This window comes from Condylura cristata, unplaced genomic scaffold (genome assembly GCF_000260355.1).
Source record: "Condylura cristata isolate star-nosed mole 26May11 unplaced genomic scaffold, ConCri1.0 scaffold00033, whole genome shotgun sequence".
NCBI lineage: Eukaryota > Metazoa > Chordata > Mammalia > Eulipotyphla > Talpidae > Condylura > Condylura cristata.
Window position 1 is genome coordinate 16,559,493 of NW_004567134.1, and position 9,548 is coordinate 16,569,040.

The 9,548-nt window shown below is 60.2% G+C and overlaps 1 protein-coding gene across 1 annotated transcript in view; it reads right to left on the reverse strand.

The window, feature by feature from the left end:
- CPNE9 (copine family member IX) overlaps positions 1 to 9,548 on the reverse strand; it is an 18,161-nt gene that overhangs the window by 4,127 nt on the left and 4,486 nt on the right. Inside the window, exons 9-18 of the mRNA XM_004692390.2 lie at positions 9,228 to 9,291; positions 9,023 to 9,126; positions 8,714 to 8,818; positions 7,641 to 7,682; positions 7,287 to 7,362; positions 7,152 to 7,205; positions 6,751 to 6,812; positions 6,024 to 6,070; positions 5,104 to 5,285; positions 4,722 to 4,849 (exon numbers count right to left, since the gene is read on the reverse strand). Coding sequence (XP_004692447.2) covers positions 4,722 to 4,849; positions 5,104 to 5,285; positions 6,024 to 6,070; positions 6,751 to 6,812; positions 7,152 to 7,205; positions 7,287 to 7,362; positions 7,641 to 7,682; positions 8,714 to 8,818; positions 9,023 to 9,126; positions 9,228 to 9,291 — 864 coding nt within the window. The remainder of the gene's footprint in view (positions 1 to 4,721; positions 4,850 to 5,103; positions 5,286 to 6,023; positions 6,071 to 6,750; positions 6,813 to 7,151; positions 7,206 to 7,286; positions 7,363 to 7,640; positions 7,683 to 8,713; positions 8,819 to 9,022; positions 9,127 to 9,227; positions 9,292 to 9,548) is intronic.

A 9,548-nucleotide genomic window follows, 5' to 3' on the forward strand; every position in this document is an offset into this window, starting at 1 on the left:
TGACAGGTAGACAGAGGCCCATGACAGGCTTCTGGAGCTGCGCCCACCACTCCAGGCTGCCAGATCCTACCTGTCGCCCCTGCAGTCATGTTCATGGGACCCTAAGTCAGGGGGTGTGATCTAGGCATGGAAGGTCCGTGGCGAAAAAAACCAAAACCATCTCAGTTTACTGGAGGGAGGCAACATTGATCCAGAAAACCAGAAATTGTTATAAAATGATACTTCGAGGAGGCCAGGAGGAGGAGAACATTGTTACAACAGTTACAGGGATCCCACAGGCCAGGGTGGCCCCCAGGGTTCTTTAGGGAAACAATGTAAAGAGAGGCTGGGTGGGCGCACATCACACAGGCAGAGGGAACAGGTGAGAGAAGGCCCTGTGGGCCTCCCTGGCGCACAGGGGTGACGCCCAGCGCTGCCAAGCTATGGCCAGCCACTGTGGCAAGAGTTCGGTCCCCCACCAGGGAGGGACCCCCGGCGCACAGCAGACCTCTCCTGTCTCCCGGCTGCTCCCCTCAGCAGTGGCTTTCAGTGGATCCGCTAGTTCTGCTCCCCGCTCTGTCTCTGGGGAGTCCTCTCAGCCCCCCGCCTCTGGCCTACACCCCAGTTCTTGTGTGCATACATAAATCTTAAGAGGAAAAAAGGCCCTGAAGGGAGCCCCCCGTCTGGAGCAGAGTGAGGGGAGTGAGGGGAGCAGAGCGGGCTCGTGGCCGAGACAGGCAGGAAGACGGGAGGGCTCTGGCGGCCCTGGGAGTTGGTGTCCCCCAAAGAGCAGAGAAGGTGCTTTCTTCCCGCTCTCTCCCTCCCACTCTGCCTGCCTTCCTGTCCTGGGCCATCCCCGGCTGGCCCGCAGCTCCTCCCCCTTCCTGACCAGCGGTCTTTGAACCGGAGACATGCTCAGCTGACAGTGAATTCAAGAGCTAAATCTAGTTGTTTTGTTTTCTTTTTTTTTAAGATTTGTTTATTTATGCAAACAAAAATTGGGCCAGAGGTGTGAAGAGTCAGAGGCTTCACCAGAGACAGAGTGGGGAGCAGACCAGGCAGATGGGCGAAGTCCACCGCAGCGGGCAGACCGGAGCCGTCTGCGGCGCCCTGCGGGTCCCTCCCTGGCCGGGGATCGAACTCGGGCTGCGGGGGCTGTGGCAGCCTCACAGGGCTGCGCCAGTTGTCTTGTTTCACGTGTAAGAACAGCGCGACCTTGAGAGCCTAAAGGCAGCAGACCGCATTGTCAGGCTCTGTGCGGGCTGCAGAGGTGGGCGGGGCCAGTGCAGAGAGACGCCCGGCCACGTGTGGCCGCGAAATTTAAGTTGGAATGAAACATTCAGTTCTCAGTCACCGGCTGTCACCTGCCGATATCCGGCGCGGCTGGTGGCGGCCGCGGGGACACCGGATACGCAGGAGGGGCTCCGGACAGCGCGGCGGGGCTGAAGCTCATGTCCACACATCGGAGCAGGCCTGGTGACGTCACTGCCCAAACAGTGGACGCCACTAACTGGCCGTGGCTGTCTGCCAGGCTGGGGTTCTCCTGCAGCCCCCTTCGTCTGCAAACTCTGCCTGCAGCCTCCGAGAGACCAGGACCGGGACTTTGTCCTGTCCCTCACTCCTTCACAGACAGCCGCTGAGCACCGGCTGTGTGGCGGGCACAGGATGGGCGCCGAGCACCTGCCGGTCTGACGGGTGTCTGTGGCGTGGGGGTGCACTGGGGTGCGGCATGGAACGGGAGATGGAGGACGTAAACGGGGAAGAAGGTGGCGGTGCTGGGGCGGAGGGGGTGGAAGGGAAAGTGGTCCGCAGAGGGCTGGCGCGGCGTGACGAACCGCAGAGGCTGTGTTCTGAGGTACACGAGGGGAGCTCGGGGGTGGGAGTGGTGCCTCGGCTCCCCAGGGATCCCCTGCCTTGCCAAAGCCACTGAAAGTTGGCTGAGGAGGCCTGGGGAGCCCATGGGCAGGAAACCACGAAGAGTCATCCGTGACCCCCAGAATCAGAGCTGTCCACTTGGCACACACGATCTAACTGAACCCTCGGCACCACCCACGAGGAGGCATGTTTTCTCCTATTTTTAAAACTGGTGTTCGGAGCATGCCCAAAGGATGGCAGAGTTGGGGTCCCTTGCCGTGCTCGACCAGCGGGCCGGAAGCCTACACTTCACCCTGCGCTCGGCACAGCTCACATGCTCGCTGGGCCTCTCTGGTCATGGCGTCCTGCCCACTGCTTCTGAGCGGCCCTCACGCCTCATGCCCAGGCCGCCTCCAGGTCTCCTTCAAGCTCTAGCCCCAGCCAAGCGGTCTCTCGCGCTGTAGGCTGCCTCGGTCTAGGGCGGTGCCACCCCCCGCCCCACCTTCTAGGATTCCACCCCAGGGCAGGCTGTCTGCCCTTGCACATGGGTGTAGGCACAGGAGGACACCTGCCCACCCCTTCTACTGTGTGACCTGGCAGCTAGTTGGAGAACGCTAAGTACTCAACACACGCGTCCCCCCGCCCGAATTAAAGCATATACCTGTGAAAAGAATGTAAACATGCAGGAGTTTTCAAAGACAAAATATGGGTATTTCAAAGACATTTCAACCTGGCTGCCTTCAGCTGCGCCCCTGGGCCCCCCGGGGGAAGCAGTCACTTGCCTTTACCGACAGGCCACTTGCTGGGTAAGTCTGGGAAGCTCTGGCCTACAGAAGGTAATGATTTATTTATGCCTCTGTCTTCTGCACCAAGGCAGGAATCCCCAGGGGCAGAGACTGGATCAGACTCATCTGTGAGTCTCTATGCTCCAGCAGAGAACTGAGCACATAGCGATGCCCTTTGAATGACAACGACGAGAATCTGAAAGTCGCGCCTGACGCCTGTAACACCGTGGGCAGACCCTGTGCTCGGCGCGCCGCGTCCTCAGCGGTCCTCACAGTCGCCCTGTGAGGCGGATACCCCACTGTATAACTGAAGCAGGCCCAGAGACGTGAAGATCCTCGCCCAAAGGCAGGGAGCGGCCGAGTGGCCGAGTCAGGGGACCATTCCAGAGTCTGGCCACAGCCCGTGTTCACGCCACGCTGCTGAGCTGCTGGATGTGCATCCAGTAAGTGGTGGATGGGGCAGGGCTCTTGCCCAAGAGAATGTGTAAGAATTCTGCTTAATAACAGCAGAACTATTTGTTCAGGTTCCGAAAGTAAATGAAAAGTTGGTAGTGAAAGTTACCTGTAACTTGACTACAGGATGGTGCATAGAGGAAGGTAACCAGGCCTCCCCGGTGGCGCCAGGGCTAGAGCACAGCACCGTGCAGGACTCTGCAGTCTCCGCAGCCCGAGTTCGATCCCCACCCCAGCCCGATGCCGACCCACAGGGCGCGGCAGGCCCCTCCTGTCTCCCCTCAGTGGCGTACTTCAGTCCATCGGCCTGCTCTGCTCCCCACTCTGTCCCTGGTGAACCCTCTCACCCCCACACCTCTGGCCTGCACCCCAGTTTGTGTATACATAAATAAATTGATAAAAAAAGGAAAGATGATCTAAAACCATCTACCCGTCAGTCAGTCAAGCTCTGTCTGTCCACATTCCCAGGTCCAGTATTACGGGGGATTTCTTTTTCTTTTTCTTTTTTTTTAAAGATGTATTTATTTATTTGTACAGAACTGGGGTACAGGCCAGAGATGCGGAGGGTGAGAGTCTTCACCAGAGACACAGTGGGGAGCAGAACAGGCAGATGGACAAAGTCCACTGCTGAGGGGAGGAGCGGACGGGTCAGGAGACGTCTGCGGCGCCCTGTGGTCACCTCCGGGGGCAGGCAGGGACCGAACTCAGCGGAAGCGGCTTTAGCTTCTCTGTGCTGTGCTGTGACCCGCTGCGCCCCCAGGGAGGGCCATTATGGGGGATTTCTAAACTCACTTCTCTGTCCTTGAGAACTTCTCTACATTGTCATGTTACTTTTGTAATTAAAGAAACCGTAATGTTCATTAGCAGAAATAAACAGACCTATGTTAGGGATGAAAGCAACCTATGGCTATAAATTTCCCCGAAATCCTTCCACTTTTTTCTCTTTTTTCCATCATTTTAAATGTTCACACTTTTTGAGTTATTTTGTTTTAGTCGAGTCTCTTCTATTCCGCATATAGTAGGTTTTTTTTTTTTTTAATTCAAAGAAGCTTTTATGTTTACCGATGTATGTTTGGCTTCATTCTGTCACTTTCCTTCATTGCATCAAAACATGTGATATGTGATCTGGGTTTTCTTTATGTGTTTTTATTCTAAACATTGGCAAGTTACTGTCCTGTTTTTAGAAACGACCCTTACTTGTTTTAATCTTCCGTTTGTCGAGCACTTTCTGTGGGCCGTACGCCACGCTAAGAACTCACTGGCGCCCCGTTTTACCGCCCAGGCCCTGCAAGGAAGTCACCGCCCTTGTCTGGTACCACCCCACTCGCAGGATGAATGGGGGCCTCACTCGAGGTCCATGTTGTGGACAGCGGAGTCAGGGTCACTCCCTGGTCAGGCCTTGTGCCCTAACCTCTACCCGACTGACCTTTCTGTGTCTGCTCCAAACTTGAGCCTTGGTTACTGTTCCAGGGAACAGAACTGGAGTCGTCGCTGATGTGCTTTCTCCTCCAGAATAAGGCGCTTTATCGCCTGTCTGCCGAAGCTCGAGCAACACTGAAGCTCTCACCCTGTCCCCAAAGCTGCAGTTCACCCAAGAACGGCTGACTCTCCTTGGGAAGTGAGTGCCCCCCCGCCACCTGCTCCCCTCACCTGGCCACCTGGTTGATGACAGGTGCGAAGTACGTGGGCCCGTAGAGCTGGACCGTGCGCAGGCTCTGAAGGTAGCTCTCCAGCACGCCCTCGATGCCCGCACAGTTGGGGTCCTCGTCGTTGTTGTTCTGTCAGAGGAGACGCCCGCTGGCTGAGCCCGGGCTTCCCCCACGCCAGCTCACCCCCTCTTCCATCGCCCGCTCGTACTCTGCCCCATCTCCACGCCTGCTCCACTCCCCTCCTGCCTGCCTGCCACCCACTCCTAGCGCCTGCTTCCTCAGCAGGTCCCGGGCCAGCGGCAGGCCCGTCAACGGACACGGGGTAGAACCCACAAGGGAGGGCCGGTGCCAGAGCGGAGTAACGGTTCTGGCCCATTCCATACCAGGGGGAACTGGTGGGAGATCCGTCCCTCTGGGGGCAGCTTGGCCCCAAAGCCGTAGGCTGGAAAGAGCTTGTCGCTGTCATAGTCCTGGATGATCTCGCCCACTGCCTTGAGGGCCATGGCGTAGGCGCTGAGCTGGTAGGGGCTCATGTAGTGCAGGGACGTGGGCTGCAGGGGGTTCCCTGTGGGCACAGGAGGCCGCGCTAGCCCCGTGTGCACCGGCCAGCTACCCATTCGGTCATCCACCTGCTCATCTACCCATCTACACGGCCCTCATCCCCAGATCTGTCAAGACACCGGCCCTATGTCTATCCACTCACCCACGGACACAGGCACTATCCACTGGCCTTGGATAGGTAAACATATATATGGTCATCGCTGTCCAGCTGCCTCGCCCCTCTCCAGCCAGCAGCCAACCATTCATCCAGCCAGCCAGCCCGCCTGCCCGCCGGCCAGCTACCCACCATCCAGCCCGCCAGCCAGCCAGCTACCCACCACCCAGCCCGCTGGCCAGCTACCCACCGTCCAGCCCACCGGCTACCCACCGTCCAGCCCGCCGGCTACCCACCGTCCAGCCCGCCCGCCTTTTGTATCCACACCACCCACTGTCTGCATTGGATGGATCCTTCCACCTGCTACTCGCCCGTTCCCCTTTCTCCTTACCTATTATTTCCCCAAGTTAAACCACCTGTCCATCTGTCAGCTCACACACTCCCCTATGCGTGTGCTGAGCCAGCCTGGTGCCGCATTCACCGACCCATCTACTCACCCTGTGTGGGGCTCTTCCCTGTCTAGTCACCTTCCACCACCCATAGGCTTCCTGGCAGGTGAACTCTCCCCCCAGGCTGAGTCCAGGCCAATTCCTAATGGCTCCTCAGTGGTCCTCCCTTACCGCCTCCCAGCCCCCACCCAGGCCTCACCATTTGAAGCTGTGAAGTCAATGGCTACTGTGAAGTTCAGCTGTGTCCTGTTAGGGAAGCAGATGGTCGAAAAGTGAGGGCTCAGCACTGCACCGGGATTTCTCAAACACAAACACACACCCGAATCTCAGGGAGTGGCCTTAAAATGCAGATACTGATCGGGATGCTGTGGTTGGGGCCAGAGAGTCCAGATTTTTAGCAAACTCCCAAGAAAATTCTGATCCATGGAACACACTGGGTAACAGGTTAAACGCCTGCCGTGTGATGAGGGCAGGGAATCTGCCCGAACCTTTGCTACCAGCCTGGAGGCGGTAGCAAACACCCCTCTGCGTGAGAGAAAGAGGCCCAGAGCAGCGGGGTGGCCGGCCCAGGCCTGCCGCCTGCCCTCAGCCAAGCAGGACGTGCAGTCCACGTGGCTCTTCCCGCTCTTGGCCTCACCCCCTGCCTGCCTTACCAGGACTGTTCAGGTCTCACTCAGGTTCCCGGGGCCACTTTTGAGGGCCACTGAGCTGACATCTCCCGGGGACATGAGGACATGGGGAATGCAAGGGAGCCCAGACAGGCTGCGCTGTGGCCCACAGAGGGCACTTTATAGCTGGGCATGTGACGTCAGGGTACCTTCGAGCTACCGCTGGACCCTGACCATCTGCGAGTAAGGAAATGTGGGTTCAGAATGCGGGGCACCCGCACTGCCGGGGTTTCCGCCCAGAGCTCGTCTGTGACTCACCCTCCTTTGATGTAATCGACAAAAGTGAACTCCGAGTCCACCGAGAAGGAAAGCAGCGTCACCTGGGGACAGGAGAGCAGCGATGCCACCCGCGGGCAGTGGCAGGGGGAGAGCAAGGCCTCCGGGGAGAGCAGACCTCAGCGCCCCACCCTGCCCAGGGTCTGCCGGGACCGAAAGGGAAAGCTGCCAGTGTATCTGGATTTCGAAAATCGTACTATATTGGAAGCTATAACTTAGGTTTTAGGAAAAAAAAATGCTGCAACAGAGTAAGGATTTAAAAAAGAAAACCTGACACGGCACCACCCCTGCCCAGCACTGTGTGGTGCTGTGCCCACAGCCGTCCCTCCCTGACGCTCGTCACGCTACGTCCGAGGGGCGCGGCAGCCCCACGGAGCACTCACAGTTCCCGAATTGACGTATTTCTTCTTCTTACACTTCTTCCGAGGGTTGAGAACCTGCAGGCGGTGGGAGGGGGGCGGCTTACAGACGGGCACAGCGACCCCGGCGGCTGCGGGCAGGCGCTCACCTCTGCCCACCTCGTACACCGTGAACTGGTTCTGGGCTTTGCTCAGCTCCCGGTAGCTGGTGGTGAACTCGCCGATGAAGTCGTGGCTGCGCGAGGCGAGTGGGGAGCGCGGCTGTTACTGCTGCAGCCCGCCCGCCCTCCCGCGGCCCGGCCTCCGGTCCCCTGCCCGCCCCTCCGGGCCACGGGCAGTGGGCCAGGGCCAGGACAGGGCCACGCCGGGGCGACAGAGGCCCGAGAGACAGCGGGGGCGTCAGCCACACCAAGCCCCGGGTCCCTCAGCGCCCTGGCGGGCTCCCCGGGGTGCCCGGGGTTCTGGGGGATGTACTGTGCGCCAGGGCGTGAGCCCACCGCGGGGCAGGTCTACCTTCCATCCCGGTCCCAGTCATACACGTCGATCTTCACTGTCCTGGAATGCAGGAGGCGGACAGACGGGACCTGTGACAGATGTCAGGGACGCAGCCACCACCCAGAGGCGCCTTGCGCCTGCGCCCCCCACCCCCCTCTGACCGTCGCCCCAGCGTCCGCCGCTTGCGCCACCCCTCGGGCCTCAACACGGTTGCTGCTGTGGCTGCGGTGTTACGCTGCCTTTTATTTTCCGGGTCACTTACTGAGTCTTATTTTACTCCTGGCGTGCCCAGCACGTTCACGGATTGCCTCACTTAACAGTCACCCTACGGAGTCCGTGCTATTATTTTTGGACAAGAAAACCATGATGCAAAAACACTAACTTGACTAAACAGTGACTGAGCTGAGATTTAAAACCCGACAGGCAGGTTCCTTTCCAGTCCTTCGGCCGAGGCGGGCTGCAAGCCGCGGTGGGGCGTTTATCCTCCCAGCTAACCCCACGCCAGCGAGCCCGCCGCCTGCCAGCCTGCCCCGCCGCCTGCCTGTACCCGCCTGTCCACTCAGCTCGGGCCAGACGCCCACGCCCTGCCCCCTGCCCTCTGCCGCAGGCGCAGCCACACCGACCGGCGGGCGCGCGCCCTCCCTGCCCTCCGCCCCTGGGCTGTGACAGGTGCACCCGCCGCCTGTCCCTGTGCGCCAGGCTCCGCCGCCCACGCATCTCCTGGTGCCCGTCTCTGCCTTTCCAGCAGGCACCCGAGGGCCCTTGAGACCCAAGACGCCACCCGCCCGCGACCTGCCCGCCGACCCTCATAGCCACGCATCTGCTGCCCGCTAACCCAGCCTTCAGGTGCCCACCCGCGCGCTTTCATCCACGACCCAGGTGTGCGGCCAGCAGCCACCCCCCACGGGCTGGGCTCCTCAGCTGCCCTTTCATCCACCGCCCACTCTGCTCCGCTTCGTCTCCCCACATCCACGCCCCAAACTTCTCTGGCGGAGCAGGACCCGCCACCCCTGCTGGGCCCCTTCTTCCCTCACGCTGGGCCGGGAGCCCCCCGGCACCCCACCCCGCCCTCCGGCCGCGCCGAGGCAGACCTGTCGTGGTCGCCGTTGCACAGAGCCCGCACGGGGATGCTGAAGGGTTGCCACACGGGGTTCAGCGTGTTCTTCACCACCTCCGTCTTGTGGCAGATGGTGAACCTGGGAAGGCCCGGGGCTGGCGTCGGCCCGTGGGGACGACTGCGCCCAGAGACGGGTCTGAGCCCCCTGAGATTCCTGGGGCTCTCCCAGCGTTAAGACGTTCTGCTTGCTGCCTTGGATGAAGTCTGGGCCCAGGTCAGGTGGAGTCTGAGGTGCCCAGGCCCAGCCCTGTCGCCGGACGCCGCCCCAGGGGCAGCGACTCACGTGCCATCCTCGTTGCTCCTGTAGAACACCAGGAAGGGGTCTGACTTCCCGAAGAAGTCCTTCTTGTCCAGCTTGTTGGCGCACAGCTGCATGGTGGCGATGTCCTAAGGATGCAGTTGGGCCACTGACACTCCAGGTACCAGCAGCCTCGGCCGTCCGCGGGAGGGAGCTGGGCGAGGAAGGTCCAGTGCATGCACTCACTGACCCGACAGTTGCTGAGCTCTTCTGCGGTCAGCAGTATGGTCCCACACTTCTTGCCAGGAACACCTCTGAGCGGAGAAAAAGCCTCTTCGTGAGGGGGACAGTGGGCAAGAGAGACCGGGATGGCTAATCTAGGGCTGGTTGGCCAGAGGACCCGACTGGCTACCCACAGTCCCGAGTGCGTCCGTCTGTCCTGCAGGTCTCTGGGCCTACGTGGCCTGGGAAAGGCGCTGCAGCCTGGAGGAGCAGGCTGGACCGGCCAGGCTAGGTGGACATCGCATGGGAGAGACTGGACTCTCGGCTAAGTTACTTTCCATTTCTTTTT